The sequence below is a fragment of the Doryrhamphus excisus genome, chromosome 17, assembly GCF_030265055.1.
Source record: "Doryrhamphus excisus isolate RoL2022-K1 chromosome 17, RoL_Dexc_1.0, whole genome shotgun sequence".
Classification (NCBI taxonomy): Eukaryota; Metazoa; Chordata; class Actinopteri; order Syngnathiformes; family Syngnathidae; genus Doryrhamphus; species Doryrhamphus excisus.
In genome coordinates, this window is record NC_080482.1 from 9,986,674 (window position 1) to 10,011,323 (window position 24,650).

The 24,650-nt window shown below is 38.4% G+C and overlaps 1 protein-coding gene across 2 annotated transcripts; it reads left to right on the top strand.

The window, feature by feature from the left end:
* Positions 1–8,181: 8,181 nt before the first annotated feature.
* On the top strand, positions 8,182–24,649 carry csf3r (colony stimulating factor 3 receptor). 2 transcript variants are annotated; one of them, XM_058053261.1, is made up of 17 exons: positions 8,182–8,307; positions 11,493–11,545; positions 12,858–12,935; positions 13,038–13,334; positions 13,447–13,579; positions 13,678–13,844; positions 14,898–15,058; positions 15,140–15,290; positions 16,372–16,454; positions 16,522–16,729; positions 16,811–16,999; positions 18,606–18,707; positions 19,590–19,736; positions 19,810–19,950; positions 20,021–20,117; positions 20,189–20,267; positions 23,266–24,649. In XM_058053261.1, the coding sequence occupies exons 3-17, from the start codon at positions 12,866–12,868 to the stop codon at positions 23,740–23,742; spliced, it is 2,502 nt and encodes an 833-aa protein (XP_057909244.1). In that variant the 5' UTR covers positions 8,182–8,307; positions 11,493–11,545; positions 12,858–12,865; the 3' UTR covers positions 23,743–24,649. The 2 variants fall into 2 exon arrangements, with proteins under 2 accessions (XP_057909244.1, XP_057909245.1); XM_058053262.1 differs by having other exon boundaries at positions 8,202–8,307; positions 11,498–11,545.
* Position 24,650: the final 1 nt, after the last annotated feature.

Below are 24,650 nucleotides of genomic sequence, written 5' to 3' on the forward strand. Positions count from 1 at the left end.
CCTTCGTTGTGAACTGACACAGACGAGGGCCTTCAGTCATGCAACATCTCCGCATAGCCAGGTGCCGTTTGACGCCCCTGCACAACCTTAAGCTCCATTGATTATGATGGTGCCCACTACACTGTGCCAACATCTCAGGTGGGACCTCCTTGACATGCCAGTAAGGTTGGAAGCCATCAAAAATATTGTAATATATATATTGTAATATATATATATATATATATATATATATATATATATATATATATATATATATATATATATATATATATATATATATATATATATATATATATATATATATATATATATATATATATATATATATATATATATATATATATATATATATATATATATATATAGTATATGTATATATATATAGTATATGTATATGTATATATATATAGTATATGTATATATATATAGTATATGTATACATATGTATATATATATGTCCGTGCAGCCCAAAATAAATCACTAATATATATAATAAATATAATAATAATAATAATAATAATAATAATAATTATTATTATTATTATTATTATTATTATTATTATTATTATTATTATTATTATTATTATTATTATTATTATATAATATGTAATTATAATATAGGCTTGACTGGACTGTGCCCAATGAGAAGCATGTACATGCTGTCTCTCTGCCAATGTGACTGAACTCGGATATAATAATAATAATAATAATAATAATAATAATAATAATAATAATAATAATAATAATAATAATAATAATAATAATAATAATAATAATAATAATTGTAATTATTATAAAATAATAATAATAATTACAATTATGATTATTATTATTATATAATTACAATTATTATTACAATTATAATAATAATAATAATTGTAATTATAATAATTGTAATTATAATAATAATAATTGTAATTATTGTTATAAAATAATAATAATTACAATTATGATTATTATTATTATTATATAATTACAATTATTTTTATTATTTTTATTATTATTATTATTATTATTATTATTATTATTATTATTATTATTATTATTATTATTATTATTGTTATTATTATTATTATTATTATTATTATTATTATTATTATTATTATTATTATTATTATTATTATTATTATTATTATTATTATTATTATTATTATTATATAATATGTAATTATAATATAGGCTTGACTGGACTGTGCCCAATGAGAAGCATGTACATGCTGTCTCTCTGCCAATGTGACTGAACTCGGATATAATAATAATAATAATAATAATAATAATAATAATAATAATAATAATAATAATAATAATAATAATAATAATAATAATAATAATAATAATAATAATAATAATAATAATAATAATAATAATAATAATAATAATAATAATTGTAATTATTATAAAATAATAATAATTACAATTATGATTATTATTATTATATAATTACAATTATTATTACAATTATAATAATAATAATAATTGTAATTATAATAATTGTAATTATAATAATAATAATTGTAATTATTGTTATAAAATAATAATAATTACAATTATGATTATTATTATTATTATTATATAATTACAATTATTTTTATTATTATTATTATTATTATTATTATTATTATTATTATTATTATTATTATTATTGTTATTATTATTATTATTATTATTATTATTATTATTATTATTATTATTATTATTATTATTATTATTAAATGACTTCAGGGTAAATAATATGAGACCAATTATGTTATTTTGTCTAGTCTACAAATACATTGTAGATTGGGTTGTGGCACAAAAGCATATGTTATATGTGACACAATATTGGCTGTTCTCATGACATACACAGCAACCGACCAGTGCATTAGGTACACCTGTACAATCTAAGATATTACAATACATTTGTTATAAATGGTCACAAACATTCCTCTCTTGCACGGTGACATCCTGTGAGAGTGTTTTTCTCCCTCAGCTTACAGATGTTGTAACACTTTTTAAGCAACACCCATACTCTCCACCAACCTCTCACAGCAATGTGTGTGTCTGCGTTGGTGTGTGTTGTCAGGACCGTGCGTTCGTTCCCCCAACCTCTCCTCAACCCTCTCTAGGCAGCTCAGAAGTGACCTGTGCTAAGGGGAGGGGGAAATCAATAGTCAATTCCATTTTGCAGCCAGCGTGTGACAGCTACTAGATAGGAGTGGATTGGGTGCATGTAAGGAGCACCAGCGCTAGTCCAAGCTTGGCTGACCCTCCACAGCCTCCTCCTCCTCACTTCTCATCATTTGTATGGAAAAACATTAAGCGTTTTCAAGCGTGAACATCCAATGTAACACAGAGTTTACTCATGACTGGCAACAGGCACTAATGAATTATCATTTTATCATGATGATTCGTTATTGCTCATTGAAATTATGATGGGGCCTATCCCAGCTGTCAGGGTACATCCTGGACTCCTCGCCAGCCAATCACAAGGCACATATAGACAAACAACCATTCACACTCACATTCATACCTATGGACAATTTGGAGTCACCAATTAACCTAACATGTTTTTGGAATGTGGGAGGAAACTGGAGAAAACCCATGTGATTAATCATGATTAATTATTTTTTAAACGGTGATGAATTTGATTAAAATGTTTAACATTAAAATGTTAAAATCATTTGACAAACTTAGTTCATTCATTCATTTTCTGCCGCTTATCCTCACAAGGGTCGCGGGGTGCTGGAGCCTATCCCAGCTGTCTTCAGGTGAGAGGCGGGGTACACCCTGGACTGGTCGCCAGCCAATCACACGGCACATATAGACAAACGACCATTCACACTCACATTCATACCTATGGACAATTTGGTTTCCAAAAACATGTTTTTGGAATATGAAGGGACCCAGAGTACCCGGAGAAAACCCATGTGATTAATCATGATGAATTAATTTTAAAACTGTGATGAATCTGATTAAAATGTTTAATCATTTGACAAACTTAGTTCATTCATTCAATTTCTGCCGCTTATCCTCACAAGGGTTGCGGGGTGCTGGAGCCTATCCCAGCTGTCTTCAGGTGAACCATTCACACTCACATGCATACCTATGGACAATTTGGTCTCCAAAACATGTTTTTAGAATATGAGAGGAATCCGGAGTACCCGGAGAAAACCCATGTGATTAATCATGATTAATTAATTTTAAAACTGTGGTGAATCTGATTAAAATGTTTAATCATTTGACAAACTTAGTTAAAAAATATAATTTTTAACCTGTGCTGACAATTCTTTAAAAGTCTTAACTCCACTGCTAATGCTTGTGTAAGGACAAAACATTTTCTCAAACATTCTTAATTATCACACAATTCTAAAAAGAAGAGAACCACTAAAAAAAATAACAAACCCTTCTACCTTTGATCAAAAGGGACGTGACGCTTCTCATCACTTTCTTTTTCTCTTAACAGCATTTTTGTCATAAAAAATCCCAAGTGTGGAATAATTATTTCAACAAAAGTTGTCAGGTTTGATGCTGTTTCGTTTTGCTTTCAACCGCAATCCATTTTGACTATTTGACACCAATATGGACACTGACTCTTTCTGGTTGCTACCATGTACTGGACTCAGTTATGTGCAATTACATTAATGTCATATGACATTAAAATTTTAAAGAGCAGTGTTTCAAAGTGTCCTGCGAGACAGTTGCATGTGTATGTGCATGCTAATAATAATCCACGGGAGGAGAAGAGGAACAGAAAGTTGCACATTGCCACACTTTCAGCATATACGTTTACTCCATCGGAGAGCACATCTGCGTTTTGAACGGCAGGAGATTGTTGGAGAAAGATAAGAAAGGTTATTTATACTTATAGGTTATCACATGGTTTGTCTGGTATCAGGCCAGGTATCATGCCCCCAAGTGTCAGTATCAGACCTGATACTGGCACTTATTATCACATACTATTTAATCATGAGCTTATTATCACGTACTATTTAATCAAAAGACCATTTTGTTTCCAGAAAATGTTCAGTTTATTAATTGTATTATATCTAAACAGTGTAAACACAATATTTAATATATTTATAAATTTTAATTTAATTTAATTTATAAATTAATAAAAAATATTTCAACAATAATATTTTATCAACAGTCTTATCTTATCAATGTCTGACAATTAAAGTTCCATTAATCAAGTTTGGGTTTTTTGGTGACTGGAGAAGCACTATAGGAATATTTATAGTGTGTGTTCACGCTCGTGCGCTGTTCTCTGATTGGTTGTTTCACGGGCACGATACCAGAGCAGCGCGCTCTGAGTGGACAGCTACGGGGGCTGATACTGGACATGGTTAAACTCTATATTTTATCAGTATCACTGCCCTGGGCTTTGACACAGTATCATTTCGGCCTTTTCCCGTATCATTCATGGGCGGTTTCTAGGGTACAGGGCCAATTAATACTGTAGTATGTGATAATAAGATCATCACATGGTTTGTCTGGTATCAGGCATGTGATAACCTATAATAAACCTATAAAAAATAAAAAATAAAAAAAAAGGTTGGCAAATTATCAAACATTTTAATCAGATTCATCGCAGTTTTAAAATTAATTAATCATGATTAATCACATGGGTTTTCTCCAGGTACTCCAGTTCCCTCTCACATTCCAAAAACATGCTAGGTTAATTGGTGACTCCAAATTGTCCATAGGTATGAATGTGAGTGTGAATGGTTGTTTGTCTATATGTGCCCTGTGATTGGCTGGCGACCAGTCCAGGGTGTACCCCGCCTCTCGCCCAAAGGCCCAATATTTGGCAACCATATTTAGCCCAATATTTGCTCCAGTCCACTCATGGCTGTTTCTAAGTCCAAAAGTCATGATATATACTTATATACACTTTTTGTAGTTTTGCAGGGTGTACCCCGCCTCTCGCCCGAAGACAGCTGGGATAGGCTCCAGCACCCCCCGCGACCCTCGTGAGGAAAAAGCGGTAGAAAATGAATGAATGAATGAATGATTTGGAGTGCATGAGAAAGTGGAAAGGAACAAAAATATTGTACAACGATGAGTTCACTGTAAGCTGGATGGTGGAGAGTGGTTAACAAGCAGGCCACACAGCTTGTAGACATGGGTTCGATTCCCCAGTCAGTCATCACTGTGTGGAGTTTGCCTGTTCTCCCTGTGCAAAAACATGTTTTTCTCCCACATTCCAAAAACATGCATGCTAGGTTAATTGGCGTATGTGAATGTGAGTGTGAATGGTTGTTTGTCTGTATGTGCCCTGTGATTGGCTGGCGACCAGTCCAGGGTGTACCAACATTTTAAAGTTGGTACACAAAGCTCATGGTTGCGTACCATTCATGATACTTCAACTGCAACTACTGCCATCTTGATTTAAAAAAAACTACATCAGGAGGTTGCCTACAGCCACAGCTGTCAATGCCAAGATTGGATGGATTGGCTGGCGACCAGTACAGGGTGGACTGAAGACAGCTGGGATAGGCTCCAGCACCCCCCGTGACCCTTGTGAGGAAAAAGCGGTAGAAAATGAATGAATTAATGAATGATTTGGAGTGCATGAGAAAGCTGGAAACCATAGCTTTTTTGACCACATGGTGATTTATTATTAACAAATACAGTGCTGTGATTTCTTACTTACGGTGCATGTATGTGGTCAGTATTGGTCTTGGTCTTGATCTTGGTATTGGTATTGGCTTATTGGTTTGAATTATCGGGATCGGTTTCAGCAGCATAAAACCCCGATCCTGATGAAAGACGTCACCAACATACTATTTGGCTTTAATGGAGTTGACGGCTCCATAACGCCGGACTGATCCTTCCATCGGTGACTAATCCGAGTTCAGTCACATCGGCAGCCTTTTTATTACAAAGTACAGTAACAAGGATGCTAATCGAAGGCGGCTTCGTCGCTTGTACGTCAGCTTCAGGGGGCTAATTTCTATGCTTGCTTAAATGTAGCGTGAAATGCCCAACGGATGGAAAGCGTGTCTTCCATTTACTGCTGATTAGCGGAGAGGATCAAGCCAAATACGCCATTGCATGATGACTTGTTAATGTATTTTAATTAGTGCCTACTCACCCCTCTTTTTTTTTCTTTTGTCGCCTTTAATTAAAAAAAAAAAGCGTCTTGCATCACATGATCTGCTTTTTTTTACAAAACATAGCAGTGGATGCAGCCGATTCAAAGTGTCACCATTTGAAATACAATTTAATTAGCTAATAAACAGGATGTGGCAAGTCGTTTCAAGTGCCCTTCAGGGGCTGGGGGGGTCAAGGCACAGTTTATAGTCTTATTTAATAGCTTGTTCTAGTGCCGTGCTCGCAAAGACTCAAAAACAAAACACCAATCAGGTTCTTGGATGCTGCCGATTTCCAAGGTCAGGGTCAAAGCAGTTTAACTAACTATTCATCATTCCTTAGGGGAAAAAGGCCCGTGGAATCATTATGTGCAGGCATATGGCAGCTAACACATTTACACACTCAAAATACATGAAAATATTAATACAATTTAATAAGCAGGGGGGCCTAATTTGACACCTTTTTGTTCCCTTTTAATACAACTGTTGTCGTGTGCGATTACAATGATTTCCTTCCCAGCTGATACCAAACATCTCATCTATCTGGGAGATTTTAAACATTCTATATTTCTAATTAAGTACAGTGACTGCAGTCAACTCAAATGAATGGAGTATCAAAATATCAACATTTTCATAGAATCCATCATACAGCATTAAGCTGTGTTATCATCATGTCAGAAATCGATAGTTTGGTATCGACCCGCACCTCAGTACCCCTCTGCCCTTTAGTACTGCATGACAATTGTAAACAACACATGACATCATGTGCAGACGCCACAGGAGTGCCTGGCCACTTTCACTACTTGATGCTATGTTGCTACAAGGTGCTAGCATGCTATTTGCTAACATGTTTGCATGTAAGCTAATTTACTCATGTCTAAAGGAAAGTACACACATGGCTTGATGTAGGGACACTAAAGGACTGCCTTAATACTTTTGGGACTTGGCGCTTTCTTGCTAGATGATACCATGCTAACTGCATGTTACCATTTTAGCTAATTTACTCATGTCTAAACACAAATACACACATGGCATTATGCAAGGACGTTAGAGGACAGCCTTGGCACTTTCGGTACTTGAGGCTCTCTTGCTAGGTGCTAACTGGATAACAGTTAGCTTGTTAGCATTATAGCTAATTTACTCATGTCTAAAGGCAAATACACATGTGGATTTATGCAAGGATGTTATAAGACAGCCTTGCACTTTCGGTAGTTGAGGCTCTCTTGCTAGATGCTAACTTGATAACAGTTAGCTTGTTAGCATTATAGCTAATTTACTCATGTCTAAAGGCAAATACACACTATGACACTATGGGACTGCCTAAACACTTGGTGCATTCATGCCAGATGCTACCATGCTAAATGTTAGCATGTTATCATTTTGACTGTTTTATACATATATAAATGAGAGTACACACATGGCATGATGTGTGGACACTAAGGAACTGCTTTGGCACTTTCGCCAGGTAGTGCTATCTTGATAGGTGTCACCATGCTAACTGTTAGCGTGTTGGAATTTTGGCTATTTTACTCCTGTTTAAAGGCCTACATACACATGGCATGATGTAGGAATGCTTTCTCTGCACTTCTGGTGCTAGCATGATATCTTTTAGCATGTTAACATTTTAGCTGTAGTCCTCACATCTAAAAGCTAATGCAGACATGGCGTGATGCATGGATATTGTAGGACCGCCTTGACGCTTTCGCTATAGAGTGCCATCTCGCTAGATGCTAGCATGCTAAGAGTTAGCATGTTTGCTTTTTTGCTAAATTCCTCAGGTAATGTATGCACGGCATTGCTCGGCACAGCAGACACCGGGCCCGAGGTTCACAGCACAGGTTGCATGCCTATCAAAATTTCCACGGGAATTTTCTAATATTTATATATTATCTATTTTTATATGGGTTTTTTGCATGATTAGGTCATTTTAGGTTTATCTGAAAGCCAAATGCATCTCAGTCATGATTGCGCAGGTAAATGTACTATAATGGATACCAAGTGTATTTTATGACCTTAAAAAATGTCCACACTGAAAATGAATTTGTACAACACCACCCTCCTCCTCCTCCTCCTCCTCCTTCTCCTCTTCCTCCCAGAGGCCTCTTCCTTGAAAGTTTCACTCTTTTCAAACAAGCGTCCTTGCTGCTTCACAAACATGCGTGGTCCAAACGGGGACGCTTTGAGCCTCCTCGCGTCTCGACCGGTGTGATCTGGGCTTCTACAGCTGCTGCATGTGGTGAGTACAAGGCCAGCAACTCTGATAACATCTCTATTTTGTCTTCAATATGTGTCATACTCCTTTGAAGCTTCACTGTGAGGTATGATCCCTTTCACATACATTAGAATTGTCCTTTTTTTCAGCAGCAAGAACAAGCCTACATTTAATCTTTTAAAGCCTCCCAAGTGATTAAATATTACTATTATATGCATGTAAAACAAGAGAAGAGTTTTTTTTTGGGGGGGGGGGTTGGATAGATCATTACGTGCACCACGCCATGTTTACGCTCTTTTCAGCAGTTTAAAAAAAAGGGGAACTAGTACAGTTCCTTGTTTTTTAAGTAAGTGGGAAGAATACGGCTGCTGACTTAAAAGGTCAATTTGTCAGTGGGTGTCCAAAGTGCAGCACAGGGGCCATTTTGTGGAGCCTATCCCAGCTGTCTTCGGGCGTGAGGCGGGGTACACCCTGGACTGGTCGCCAGCCAATCACAGGGCACATATAGACAAACAACCATTCACACTCACATTCATACCTATGGACAATTTGGAGTCGCCAATTAACCTAGCATGTTTTTGGAATGTGGGAGGAAACCGGAGTACCCGGAGAAAACCCACGCATGCACGGGGAGAACATGCAAACTCCACACAGAGATGGCCGAGGGTGGAATTGAACCCTGGTCTCCTAGCTGTGAGGTCTCCGTGCTAACCACTAGACCGCCATGACGCCCATGTTGTGATCTTATTTAGTGCAATTTTGATACTGAATATAAAGTGCATTATTTGTATATATGCAGGTATGATGTTCTTCCTCATTCCTTTGATAAAATGCCTTGATAAATGACTCAGTAGATGAATGTAATACATTTGTTTGGTTTGACTTAATTAAAACTACTAATTTGTTGCCACTTTGTGACCACTGGAAAATGTGGCTCTCAGGTCAAGAATCTCTAGGCTAATGGTTTTTAGCGTCTCTAATGCACCAAATGTATCGAAGCGACCCCGTGCATTGCTTCAATACGCTTCTTTTCTAAATATTCAGAAATATCAGCTTTATGCACAAAAAAAAGCTAATTCCTTCTTCAGGGTACTAGTGAGAAATAAGGCACAAAAAAGGGGAAGTGGTGTGAAGTGTGTAATGGTACGATGTGTCAAGGATGTTGCCAAATCCTGAAAGTGTGGTTACGAAGTGTCCCTCCTCAAACAGCCACTGGCTCATATGGGGGGGAGGGTTGGGGTGGCACGCACAGGCAACTCTCACATTCATACCTATGGACAATTTGGAGTCGCCAATTAACCTAGCATGTTTTTGGAATGTGGGAGGAAACCGGAGAAAACCCACGCACGCACGGGGAGAACATGTAAACTCCACACAGAGATGGCAGAGGGTATGGAATTGAACCCTGGTCTCCTAGCTGTGAGGTCTGCGCGCTAACCACTCGACCGCCGTGCCTCCCTGTTATTATAATATTTCCTATAATTATAACATTTTTATCACAAATACCTGCCTTTTTCAGGGGGGTGGATTTGAAAATTGACGACTCTGGTCAATTCATAGCTGAGCTGATTGCCCCCCCCCTCAACCCCCTAACTCTGCCACTGCAAACAGCAGCAGGGGAAAGGAAACATATGGCAGCTGTAGTACAACCATTGACTCACTATTATGCATTCATACCATACAATGGTGTTGTGTAATTAAGTGTTCTTCTTTTTCAAATTAGCTTGCTTTCAAAACAAAAAATACACTATTGCTTCATATTAGCACCTCAGGCTACACTACCTGCTGGAAGTAATCAGACAATCCCAATTGCATTTTGGTGGTCTTTATTGCACAAGGCTGATAAGAAATACCAATTCTGTGGCGTGACTTATTGTGGACCGCGAGTGACTAATATTTAAAGTAAAAACCCTCATTTTTTCTTGTGATTTTACTGCCATAGTTTGTACGATTCAGACGAATAATGAATTGTAATACAACCGAACGTCAACAATCCGTTCCACGATGCTGCTTGACTTCCAAGTTGCATTTTTTTCCACCATAATTTGCATTTATCTGTTCAAGGGTCGAACTGTCACCATTATAAAACCAATACAAGCCATGTTTTTAGTAAAAATTAAAAAATAGAGGCTATAATATCCATTTTTTTGTACCGCTTATCCTCACAAGGGTCACAGGCATGCTGGAGCCTATCCCAGCTATGGACAATTTGGAGTCACCAATTAACTTAGCACATTTTTGGGAGTAAACAGGAGTACCTGGATAAAACCAAAAAACATGCAAACTGCACACATAGGTGCCTGAGTCGGGAATCAAACCCGGGTGTCCTAGCCTGAGCGCTAACCACTTGTAGACCAGGCAGCCGAGACTATAATATATTATGTGTTAATAATTCTGTATTATTATATATAACATAACTAATGAAAAGAGCTAGTAATATAAGCTTAATTGCTATTGTACAGTGCATTATAACAAAATTATGTTATGCTTTAAGCTACATGCTATGTAGATTTGCTCTTGGTAAAATTATATACATTTACACTTTTAAAATATATAAATTTTATGGTGCAGAATTGTGCTTTTATTTATTTGTTTTTTTAATTTGTTATTTATTTATTTTTATATTTATTTATACTAATCAATATTTTCATGTTAATATGCAAGATTATAGCAAGTGGCTAATTTCCATCTAAACCCGCACTCTTGCCCGAAAACAGCTGGGATAGGCTCCAGCATATCTGCGACCCTGGTGAAGATAAGTGGCATATAAAATGTATGGAAAATCGATGGATGGAAGTGGAAGTAGTTGGAAAATTCAAAAAGCAACAGCAGAACAAAAATGGAAAAATATCAGTAATTTTAATAAGGAAAAACAATCGCATTTTAGTAGCATATGGTTAAAATATGAAAGAAAAGTGTTTTTCTACTTTTAACTTGGTGTTTCTCATCAAAAATGGAAAAATATCAGTACATTTATAAGAAAAAACAATCACATTTTAGAAGCATACAGTTGAAATATGAAAATAAAGTGTTTTTCTACTTTTTACTTGCTGTTTCTCATCAAAAATTGAAAAATATCAGTAATTTTAATAAGGAAAAACAATCACATTTAAGTAGCATATGGTTGAAATATGAAAGAAAAGTGTTTTTCTACTTTTTACTTGCTGTTTCTCATCATCTTTGTGTTTTTTTTTCTCCCTTTAAACCAGTGCAGACAGAAGAAAACTCCCGATTTCAGTGAAGATTTGATGTTTGTGGAATGGTGAGTTCACTCTAAGAAGCAATATGTTGATGGTGATGTGACTTTACAGGCGCAATTTATTGCAAAATCGCCCCCAGCTGCTCATTTTTTGATATGTTACATTACTTCTGTGATAGCACAACATCATCTTGCAACTGAAAATTACACAACATATGCTGATGTAGCTTATCTTCTCCAGAGGCAACACTACAGACTGTAAACTTCGATATACTTTAGAGGACAGCAGAGTGGATTTACTGTCCACTAAAAGTGAGTCAAAACACAGACATTGTTGTGTAAATAACATCAACACAATTGAGTAGCAATATAATTCTTCAATTCTAAACTCAGATCCAAGATTTTAAGTGATATTACTGTCCTAGATGGCCGTGCCACCCCACAAAGCCTGGGTTCTGTCCAAGGTTTCTTCCCCCAAAGGGAGTTTTTCCTTGCCTCCATGGCCTCATGTGAGGTTTCAGTTGATTCTCTGTTTTCATTTGTGACCTTCATGTGTAAATTGCCATGAGAAAACTGTTGTTGTGATTTGGCGCTGTGCTGTATAAATGAATTAAATTGAATTTAATGAAAACATGCTGCGGGCTTCACGGCGGTCGAGTGGTTAGCACGTAGACCTCATAGCTAGGAGACCCGGGTTCAATTCCACCCTCGGCTATCTCTGTGTGGAGTTTGCATGTTCTATGTTGAATGAATGAGCTAAGTTTTTCAAATGATTAAACATTTCTATCAAATTTATCACAGTTTCAAAATTAATTAATCATGATTAATCACATGGGTTTCCTCCGGGTACTCCGGTTTCCCCCCACATTCCAAAAACATGCGAGGTTAATTGGCGACTCCTATATGTGCCCTGTGATTGGCTGGCGACCAGTCCAGAGTGTACCCCGCCTCTCGCCCGAAGACAGCTGGGATAGGCTCCAGCACCCCCGCGACCCTTGTGAGGAAAAAGCGGTAGAAAATGAATGAACTAAGTTTTTCAAATGATTAAACATTTTTATCAGATTTATCACAGTTTTAAAATTAATTAATCATGATTAATCACATGGGTTTTCTCTGGGTACTCTGGTTTCCTCCCACATTCCAAAAACATGCTAGGTTAATTGGTGACTCCAAATTGTCCATAGGTATGAATGTGAGTGTGAATGGTTGTTTGTCTATATGTGCCCTGTGATTGGCTGGCGACCAGTCCAGGGTGTACCCCGCCTCTCACCTGAAGACAGCTGGGATAGGCTCCAGCACGCCTGTGACCTTAGTGAGGATAAGCGGTCAAAAATGAATGAATTAATGAATGAAAACATCTTTTGGTGCTTAACAGGTGCCATCATGGCGGCCACATGGATGTCAGTGGTTGTCATGCTGTGGGTAGTAGCGGATGTGTACTCGGTGCGAAGCGGTAAGTTTTGTTGTCATGGGATATAAAAAAAATAAAACAAAGATCTACCTTTCATGATTTTGCGAGTTTTACAAATGACGCATTTTATTCTCCTCATCTCAGAGAGTGACGGTCAACCATGCGCGAGTGTCCACGCCAACAGTTCCGTGGTGGCGATGGGGTCGCCTGTGGAAGCCACTTGCGTGATCACAAATGACTGCCCCCTCCTCACTGGACACACGGGTGATGTGGAGTGGCGACTGGACGACATGGTCCTTCCCAGCGTACCCACGGTCAATCGGAGCAACAGAACCTATCGAGTGGTCATCCCCAGTTTCCAACGCACCAGGGCCATCCTCACATGTTGCATCCTAACCTCGCCCATGCAGATCATCGGAGGGGTGGAAATCCGAGCTGGATGTGAGGAACTGTAGTCCGATATGAATCCAGTTTTGAGAGGTGTAATAAAAAAAATGGCGGCATGTATTTATATCAGTTGTTCACATACATTATGTATTGTATTTCTCCATAGATCCTCCTTCAGTGCCACAGAACCTAAGTTGTCAGACCAACCTTTCCACCCACAGAAGCCTGACCTGTAACTGGAAAGCCAGCCTGGAAGCGACCCACCTGCCCACAAAGTACACCCTCCACACCCACATAGGGTAAATATTCCTTAGGAATACCCTGAGGCTGTTTCTGTGGAATGTCAGTCAGTATTCCTTTGGGCTTGCACAACTTTTTTATATGTTCCTCATTTCAGGAGTTTAAACCAGAACCACACTTACGAGCTGCCACCCGGGGTCCAGAGCTATACCATCCCTCGCACTGGCTTTGTGTTATTCTCAGAAATGGAAATATATGTAAAAGCTGTGAATCAGCTGGGAGAAGCGAGTTCGCCGCCGCTCACTTTGGAGCCTATCAGTTCAGGTAATCATGTTGGGGAATGGGGCTTTGTGTTGTACATTGATTCATAGCAGTGGCGTTCAAAGTGTGGCCTGTGGCTGTTCTTTATTGGCCTGCGGCATATTGTAAAAAAAATACAATTAAACAAGAAAACTAAACAAAAAACAACAAAAGGAAAAGTGGTAAAAAAAAAAAAAAAGACCATCAATTTTATGACAATAAAGACAAAATAAGAGGATAATTATTTTTGAGAAAAAAAATAGAAATATTAAATGTTAAAATATGTAATTTTAAAATATATTATATATTATATTTTGTAATATTATGAGAAACAAGTAAAGAAGAATACATTTGCAATTTAATAATTTAATTAAATTTTTGATAATTTAATAAATAAAAATAAAAATAAAAATAAAAATAAAAATAAAAATAAAAATAAAAATAAAAATAAAAATAAAAATAAAAATAAAAATAAAAATAAAAATAAAAATAAAAATAAAAATAAAAATAAAAATAAAAATAAAAATAAAAATAATTTGATAATATATTCAAAATATTAGGAAAATAAAGACACCAGAAAAAATGTGCGAAAAGAACATTAAAATATGTGTTTAAAAAAAAACTAGCAAAAAGTGTAATGTAAGAAGAAAAGTTCCTATCAGGGATGCTCCAATCAGGGCTTAATGTTGCCGATTCCCATTCCGATCAGCATATGGATTAACTGTTAATTTTCAATTTATTTATGATTTGTGCTATCGGCCAGGGCCAATGCTGGATAATCCAACCAATTTCCAATTCCACCAAATTCCTGGAGTTTTACTGTCAATTAAAACATTTTATCGCGAGTAATCGAAAACTCCAGGCTTGTACTGGTGGATGGTGGGTCTGTATATAAAGTGATCCCCCTCATGATTTCTTTACGTAATAAATAAGTATTATTTATTTATTATTATTTACTTAATAAATAAGATCAATTGAAAATCAGTTGTGTAGTTTTTCACTTATCCTGCTAACTAACAAACAACAAACGTTGCTTGGGGGAGGTAATTACATCTCTGGATTTACTTTCTTTTTCAGCTAAGTTTGACCCACCAAAGATTGTAAAAATCCAAGTGGTGCAGTTTGGCTGCCTCCGGCTAAGATGGGACTTATCACAGCACCAGCACTGGATGAAGGACTATGTGAGCCTTGAAGTCAGAGTCAAGACAGCGGCTAGCAGCCAATGGAACCAACCACCAGCAAGTCCAACTCTTTATAAGCCATGTAGTTCTCATTTCTTATAGCGTAGTAGTTTTAAGCCGGGATGAATGACATTTCAGATCCTGGTGCCTCGGGTGGTGTCCAAGAAGCCTGTGGATCGGTGTCATCTGCTACACGGGATGCAGTACGTGGCCCAGATCAGAGTTCAATACCAGCAAAGTCCTTGGAGTGAATGGAGCAACAGCCAATCTGCAATGACCATGGAGAGAGGTAGGCCTCATCCAGGGGTATCCAAAGTGAAACCCGTGAGCCATTTGTGGCTCATGTCTTTTTTTTGTTGGCCCATTCTAAAAATTTATTAAATGTAATTAATTTTAATTGATTAAATTAATTAAATTTAATTAATTAAATTTAATTACAAATGTAATAATTTAATTTAAAAAAGAAAAAAATACTTTTATATAGTTGGAATATGAGAAACAAACAAAACAAAATAAAGTTGTCATTTTGGGAAATTGGGTTGCAAAAAAATCAGAAAGGTAGGCCTCATCCAGGGGTATCCAAAGTGAAGCCCGTGAGCCATTTGTGGCTCATGTCTTTTTTTTGTTGGCCCATTCATAAAAATGTAATTAAATTTAATTAATTTTAATTGATTAAATTAATTAAATGTAATTAATTAAATGTAATTAAACAACTAATAATTTAATTAAAAAAGAAAAAATACTTTTATATAGTTGGAATATGAGAAACAAACAAAACAAAATAAAGTTGTCATTTTGGGAAATTGGGCTGCAAAAAAATCAGGGGTATCCAAAGTGAAGCCCGTCAGCCATTTGCGGCTCATGTCTTTTTTTTTGTTGGCCCATTCATAAAAATTTAATTTAATTAATTTTAATTAATTAAATAAATTAAATTTAGTTAAAAAAATTATAATTTAATTTAAAAAGAAAAAAGTACTTTTATATCGTTGAAATATGAGAAACAAACAAAACAAAATAAAGTTGTCATTTTGGGAAATTGGGTTGCAAAAAAATTACAATGTTAAGAGAATAAAGGCAAAAGGTAATGGGAATAATGTTACAATATTACAAAAAAAATTTGAAATTGTTGGAAAATTAAAAAAATAAAAATCAACAAGCAGCATGGTTGTGGAGTGGTTAACATGTAAGCCACACGGTCAGGAAAATGGTTGCCGTAGCACTTTGTTTTCTTGCTGCTCTTGGATAAAACTGGCCTCCAAAATAAAATTTGCTTACTCCATTATTGTTTCTTAGTGTATTGTTTCGTACCTAATAGTCTGTAAACCTCACCACATTACCTAAGTAGTTGACAAACATCTTATTTTTCCCAGCTCCTACAGGACTCCTGGACACATGGATGAGGGTGACAAGGGATCACATGCACAAACAGCTCCAAATGCTTTTGTTTTGGAAGGTACACATGGTAGTATTTGTAGATGCAATAGATATGTCATTAAAATAGTCTGAATCCTTTGTTTCAGCCGTCACAACGGTTCAGAGCCAACGGACGAAATGTGTCGTATGTTGTCTCTGTGCAAAAAGTGGTGAGTAAGAAGGGAACGCTGTGCGCTACCGCAGAGAGACATTGCACCTTCCAGGTTCCCCAAAGAGCAAGGAAAGTGTACGTCATTGCAGTGAATGCAGCAGGGAAATCCTCCCCTACGCAAGTCAGAATCTACCATCCCAAAGGTTTCTTTTTTTCCCAGAGTGGTTCAAAAAAGAGTGTCGTTGTTGATGCTGATGCTTGTAGTGACAACGTATGTCTTTTAGCACATGAGGCGATATTGGACGTCAGCGCAGTCGCTCTTGATAACAGATCCCTTCTGGTCCAGTGGAAGAAGATCACGTCAGCCATTCTTGTTGATCACGTGGTGGAATGGAGACCTCTGTTACAGAACGACCTCTCCCTTGTTCAGTTTGAGCTGGCTGGCCAGAATATGTCGAGCATCGTCATAACAGGTGGGTGTTTCTTCCGCTCAGACAACCACTAAATTGCCTCACCATAACCACAACAGTAGATCGGAATTTTTCCACCTTTGCCTTGTACACAACACCATGAAATGCAGAGTTTTATAATTTCGTGACTTCACTCTGTCACATTCATTCATTCATTTTTTACCGCTTTTTCGGGTCGCGGGGGTGCTGGAGCCTATCCCAGCTGTCTTCGGGCGAGAGGCGGGGTACACCCTGGACTGGTCGCCAGCCAATCACAGGGCACATATAGACAAACAACCATTCACACTCACATTCATACCTATGGACAATTTGGAGTCGCCAATTAACCTAGCATGTTTTTGGAATGTGGGAGGAAACCGGAGTACCCGGAGAAAACCCACGCATGCACAGGGAGAACATGCAAACTCCACACAGAGATGGCCGATGACACTTAAACAATTGCAAATATGCATATTTTTTGACTACCGTAAATTCTGGACGAATGAGCACACCTGCATATTTACCTATATTCCACATATCAAATTTGTACATATTTAAGTTTCACTAAGCTATTGTAACCTGGGATATTTACACAATAAAAATCACTATAAACCTTTCAACCCTACCCACACTTGGTGTTCTCTTTTGCATTTTTGTGAAACGTGAAATGCTTTTTTTCATCAGCGTTCAAAGGCTGCCATGGTCCAACCAGTCCAAGCAGAAATTTACACTTGATCAAACTTACTCAAGATTTGTCAGATCAAAACACAATCGCTGCATATTTACCATAATGATAATTGGGGCGGCACGGCGGTCTAGTGGTTAGCGCACAGACTTCACAGCTAGGAGACCAGGGTTAAATTCCACCCTCGGCCATCTTTGTGTGGAGTTTGCATGATCTACCCGTGCATGCGTGGGTTTTCTCCGGGTACTCCGGTTTCCTCCCACATTCCAAAAACATGCTAGGTTAATTGGCGACTCCAAATTGTCCATAGGTATGAATGTGAGTGTGAATGGTTGTTTGTCTATATGTGCCCTGTGATTGGCTGGTGACCAGTCCAGTCCGAAGACAGCTGGGATAGGCTCCAGCACCCCCGCGACCCTCGTGAGGAAAAACGGTAGAAAATGAATGAATGAATGAATGAATGGTTCAGTTGCTAATAGTGTACATAATAATAAATGGCCATGTGGTCAAGTAGAGCTACTTTCTCATGCACTCCAACTTTTCGAAGTGTCTCTCTAATTATCTCCCGGCAAAACAATGTTTTTCTTTATTTTTTTCTAGTTACTATGCCTTGAGCTACACTTGGAGTCTTCTGACAGTTAGAAAATCATTGGCATAGACTATTAGACAGTGGCCGATGGTGACCAGTAATGAAGAAGTCCAGTCCAGTCCAGAAACCAGTCCAGGCCGGATGAAATAATAAGCAGCGTGTAGTAAAAGGCCGTCCTTTGTTATGTTACCATCCATCATATATCCCTATTCTTCATCTCCCTCCTCGGCAATTGCCCTCTCTTATATATAAGGTCTTCATCTCGCACATGAACTGCCTTTTACCCCCTGTTAGGAGCTTACGGGGCGCTGATACACTCTCAACCCCCTCCTCCTCTTCTTTGCTCTCATCCACAGGAAGCTTTGAGCCGTACAAGCCCTACGGGATCTCTGTGTATCCCAGATTTAAGGACGGGATCGGTCGGCCTCAGACTGTTAATGCCTACTCGCTGCAGAAGGGTGAGTAAGTAAAGGAGGACGAGGTGTCATAAAGAGGGAAGTGCTTTGCTTTTGTGTGAAGTGAAGCAGAGGGATGAGGAGTATATGTTGGGTGGTAGAACAGGGCCCTCTTGTGGCTGGAAAAGTCATTGTTTTGTTGGCCTTTTAGCAAGAAAAGCATTAAAATACATCCATCCATCCATCAGTTTTTTATGCAGCTTAGCCTCATACACCAATCACAGGGCACATATAGACAAACAACCATTCACACTCACATTCATACCTATGGACAATTTGGAGTCGCCAATTAACCTAGCATGTTTTTGGAATGTGGGAGGAAACCGGAGTACCCGGAGAAAACCCACTCATGCACGGGGAGAACATGCAAACTCCACACAGAGATGGCCGAGGAAGGAATTGAATCCGGGTCTCCTAACTGTGAGGCCTGTGTGCTAACCACTCGACCACTGTGCAACCCTATGGACAATTTGGAGTCGCCAATTAACCTAGCATGTTGAAATGTGGGAAGAAACCGGAGTACCCGGAGAAAACCCACGCATGCACGGGTAGAACATGCAAACTCCACACAGAGATAGCCGAGGGTGGAATTGAACTCGGGTCTCCTAGCTGTGATGTCTGCGCGCTAACCACTGGATCACCGTGCAGCCATTCCAAAAACATGCTAGGTTAATTGGCGACTAGTCCATAGGTATGAATGTGAGTGTGAATGGTTGTTTGTCTATATGTGCCCTGTGATTGGCTGGCGACCAGTCCAGGGTGGACCCCGCCTCTTGCCTGAAGACAGCTGGGATAGGCTCCAGCATACCCTTAACCCTAGTGAGGATAAGCAGCATAGAAAGTGGATGAATGTATAGTCTACTGACTGCAATAATCATTTTCTAGCGCCATCTTTGGTTCCACATGTAACTATTCAAGTAAACGGGCAGTCTCACGTGGAACTCACCTGGAATGAAATACCTTTGGACCAACGCAACGGGATTATTCGAAGCTACAAATTGTTTTACTGGGACGAGACAAGAAGAGTCCATGGTAGGTACATTTTAAATGAAAATGTATTTTATTTATATCTCAGCTATAAATGTGCTACTGTTATTTATTTTAGTGGCAATTGGAGACCTGGAAGAGAGACGACTGGTCCTGACAGGCCTCAACGCTTTGTATGTTTATGATGCTGTGTTGATGGTTAGCACGGACGGTGGGAGCCGAAACGGGTCGATGGTTCATTTTGACGTCAAAGGAATAGGTTGGTATCACTTTGCATTTGCAGAGATTCTACTATAAAAGAAAATGTACTGTAAATTCTTCCTCCTCAGATCGGGTGGCTGTCGTGTTGATGGTCGTGTTGCCTGGGGTGGTTTTAGCTCTGCTGTTCATTTTTATGGTTGTGGCTTGTTACACCAAAGAAAGCAGGTAAGACCATGGCTCAGTCGGCCTTGATGGAAAGTACCAGTGGGATTCTTCTTCATTCTCTTTTTTTCCAGGCTGAAGGTGCGCTTTTGGCCAAATGTACCTGATCCTGCAAATAGCAGCATCAAAAGTTGGACTTCTGAATCCACACAGGTAATACAAAATGTATAAAAATACTTGAGAAATGTATTAGACCACCACCTAATGTATGTGGTTAATACAACAGTATGTAGAAGCTCTGGATTTCTATTTTTTTCATACGAAAGTGCCATTATTGGTAATGATAATGGTAATGGTAATGGTTTTATTTCATTTGAACATGCATCAGATTGCAATTGAATGCATCACATAATCAGTTCACAGTTCCACATGTCCAAAAGGAGTAGGAAGAAGCAAAGCTTATTAAATCCTACCCCTCCATCTGGTACTTTTACAATCAGTAACTGTTACATTTGTTCACTTCCTGCTTTCCATAAAACAGTTTTTTTGTTTTTTTGTTTTTTTTTTAATAATGACCATCCAATGACATAATGGGTACCATAGTAAGTGTCAATATAGTGATATGTATAGCACATCATGACTGGTTCAAGACTCTTCATCCTTGTATTTAGCAAACATCAACTGCTTGTATTGTTTCTTGAATTGGCTCATCGTTGTGCATTGTTTGAGGGTCTTACTCAATCCATTCCATAGTTTGATTCCACATACTGAAATGCTATGGCTTTTTAACGTAGTCCTAGCATAGAAGTGTTTTAAATGTAGTTCTTCCCTGAGATCATATTTCTCCTCTCTTGTAGAGAAGTATTGGATGACATTTTAGCTAATTGGTTGTTTTTAGCCTTATGCATTATTTTAGCTGTTTGAAGATGAACTATATCAGCAAGTTTAAGTATTTGTGATTTTAGAAATAAGGAGTTAGTATGTTCTCTTTAGGCGGCATTATGAATTATCCTTACTGACCTTTTTTACAGTATATTTAGCAAGTGAAGATTGCTTTTATAGTTATTACCCCATATTTCCACACAATAAGTAAGATATGGTAGAACCAGAGAGCAATAAAGAGTGTAGAGAGATTTCTGATTATTATTGTTATTCATATGTATTTACATTAACTATTCTCATTTACTTTTCTCTTTTTTATGTTAGCTGGTCTATTGAATTTGTTAATATATATACTGTATAATTTATAGACAACATATTCCATTCAGGACTGCACTAGGGGACCCAAGTTTGATTCCACCCTCGGCCATCTCTGTGTGGAGTTTGCATGTTCTCCCTGTGCATGCGTGGGTTTTCTCCGGGTACTCCGGTTTCCTCCCACATTCCAAAAACATGCTAGGTTAATTGGCGACTCCAAATTGTCCATAGGTATGAATGTGAGTGTGAATGGTTGTTTGTCTATATGTGCCCTGTGATTGGTTGGCGACCAGTCCAGGGTGTACCCTGCCTGAAAAGGCATCCTAACCAGATCCCAGGGCCTTCTCATCTGGCTTCTGTCAATGCAGAGGAGCAGAGGAACTCATTTTTGCCACTTGTACCCACAATCTTGTTGTTTCGGTCAGTACCCAAAGCTCATAGCGATAGGTGAGGGTATGAATGTCGATTGACAGATAAATTGAGAGCTTCGCCTTTCGACTCAGCTCCCTCTTCACCACAACAGATCTTGTGAACAAGACCTTGAGGTTCTTAAACTTCTCCACACACGGACATGGCACTCCACCCTTTTCTGAGCAATAACCATGAACTTGGACTTCGAGGTGCTGATTCTCATCCCAAGTACTTTACACTCGGCTGCGAACCGATCCAGTGAGAGTTGAAGGTCACGGCTCAATGAAGCCAGCAGTACCACATCATCTGCAAAAAAGCAGAAACCCAATTCTGCAGCCACTAAACCGGAACCCCTCAAGGCCCTCTTTGCGCTTAGAAATTCTGTCCATAAAAGTAGTGAACAGAATCGGTGATAAAGGGCAGCCCTGGCGGAGTAAAAAATGGGTCCGACTTATTGTCAGCAATATGAACCATACTCATACATATTACCATTTCTTTCAAATGTTGTTCACAAATCTAAATGTTTGATAATGAGCATTTTTGCTTTACTGAGATAATCCATCCCACATCACTGTTGTGTCACATCAAGATACTGATCTGACATCATGATGAGTCCACAGGTGTACCTTATACTGCTCATTGTTGTGTCATACATCCATGAACATCACTCATGTTTCAGCAAGATAATGCCCCATGTTGCAAGGATCTGTACACAATTCCTGGAAGCTAAAAATGTCCAAGTTCTTGCATGGCCAGCATACTCACCGGACATGTCACCCATTGAGTATGTTTCGGATATGCTTGACCGGCGTATACAACAGCGTGTACCAGTTCCCATTGATATCCAGCAACTTTGCACAGCCATTGAAGAGGAGCGGACCAACATTCCACAGGCCACAATTGACAATTTGATAAAGTCTATGCGAAGAAGATGTGTTGCACATGAGGCAAATGGTGGTCATAGCAGATACTGACTGGTTCTCAATAAATAAAAAAAATGCACATTTCAGGGTGGCCTTTTATTGTGGACAGTCTAAGGCATGTCTGATGAGCATCTTGATGTGGCACCATTTTTGAGAGAAATGGTAACATTGTGTATCTGGAATTAATTTTAGATCTTGAAGTCCATCTCATGAAAAATGGGAGCAAAAACAAAAGTTTTGCATTTATATTTTTGTTGAGTATACATCATTCATTCATTCATTTTCTACCGCTTTTCCTCATGAGGGTCGCGGGGAGTGCTGGAGCCTACCCAAGCTGTCTTCGGGCATGAGGCGGGGTACACCCTGGACTGTTCGCCAGCCAATCACAGGGCACATATAGACAAACAACCATTCACACTCACATTCATACCTATGGACAATTTGGAGTCACCAATTAACCTAGCATGTTTTTGGAATGTGGAGAAAACCCACGCATGCACAGGGAGAACATGCAAACTCCACACAGAGATGGCCGAGGGTGGAATTGAGCCCTGGTCTCCTAGCTGTGAGGTCTGTGCGCTAACCACTAGACCGCCATGCCGCCGAGTATATATCAATGTAATGCTAATATCAAGTAAAACATGCATTCAACCTAAATTGTCTAATCTTTCCTTTTGCAGGATGTCATATCTCCTTGGGACCGCGAAGAGCCTAATCCAGTATACCTGTCTCATCTGAGTTTCCTTGAACTCCCCATGAAACAAAACAAAGAAGACGATGATAGCTCTTGGTCTAACAGGCAAGATGACACCAGTGACCTCGGAGAGTCCATTTGCGGCTCCCCTTTCCTTCCCACCTTCTCGTCTTCAAACAGTGACTCCGTCCCTTATGCCACCGTCATCTTTCCCACTCCGAACTCTCCACCCCAGCAACACGCCCACGTGTACCTGCGCTCAGAGTCAACGCAGCCTCTGTTGGCGTCGGAAGAACTCCAAAGTCCGAAGCGCTACCAGAACCTGGTATGTGACGGCTCCCATGGGGAACAGTGCTTCTTTGGACCGTGTGGGTGTCCTGAAGAAGAAGAAGAGGCGGAGCCAGCAATTCATTGGGATGACTTCCCTTTTTTAAGCTCATTAGCCATGAATGAGACTCATTGAATTGCAAACTGTGGTACAAGTACCGCTGGTGGTATGCGGGCTCTGTCGAGTGCAGGGGTGGGCAAACTGCGGCCTGCAGGCCACATCAGGCCCGCCAAGCTTCTTAATCTAGGCCACTAGACATTTCAAAATTTATTTTTTTTACACATTCAACATGGAAAGTGTAGCCGGCAACAAGACTTGCAGCGCTATTGTGGCAGGCTTTAGTCGCCAAAATACTCAGATGCAATTTGCATTTTGTACAAAAAAGTCATCCAAACAACACAACATGTCAACACATGTTGACCCACCTACATGCCATAAAAAATACCCATATATTCCCACCGCAAGGCATGCTGGGTAGCTTGTGGTACTCTTTTTGCCCTGTTTTTTGATTGCAAAATATGGTGAGGAGGTTGTCAAAGTAGTAAACAAAGAGGAGTAAACATACTCTTGATATCCAATGTTTTATTGTTCATATTGTTGTTGAAGCTGGACTAACCGGCACAGGCATTTGGAAATACTGTAACAGTTTTAAATGATGTGTTATGTTTAGCGCTTACTTGTTGATGTTGTTGATGATGCGTTAAGTTGCGATGGATGTGTTGTGTTTTCATTTTGTTACGGTGTGTATAATTGCGTTGGTCTATATATTGACCGCCCACCGCCACATTTTTTACTTGCTCCTGATGCTGTGTGATCAGTAGGTAAATGTGGTAATAGTGTCAAAGTGATTTGAGTACCTTGAAAGTAAAAAAAATTACTTTATTTGTAATATGTATTGTGTTCTGGTGTGTAATCCTGGTAGAATCAATGAAAGAATCACTCTGTGGATTACATTGATGTACATTCTATATCACAAGGGGCATTGTCAGCCGTTCCAATGAAAAACTGCTGGCACTTTTTAAATGTTTTTTTTATGTTTCCTT

Coding starts and splice junctions, on each gene's coding strand:
- csf3r (XM_058053261.1), top strand. CDS start 12,866: ATGGCGGCCACATGGATGTCAGTGGTTGTCATGCTGTGGGTAGTAGCG. Junction 12,936..13,037: donor TGTGTACTCGGTGCGAAGCG/GTAAGTTTTGTT, acceptor TCCTCATCTCAG/AGAGTGACGGTCAACCATGC. Junction 20,118..20,188: donor TGTTACACCAAAGAAAGCAG/GTAAGACCATGG, acceptor CTTTTTTTCCAG/GCTGAAGGTGCGCTTTTGGC.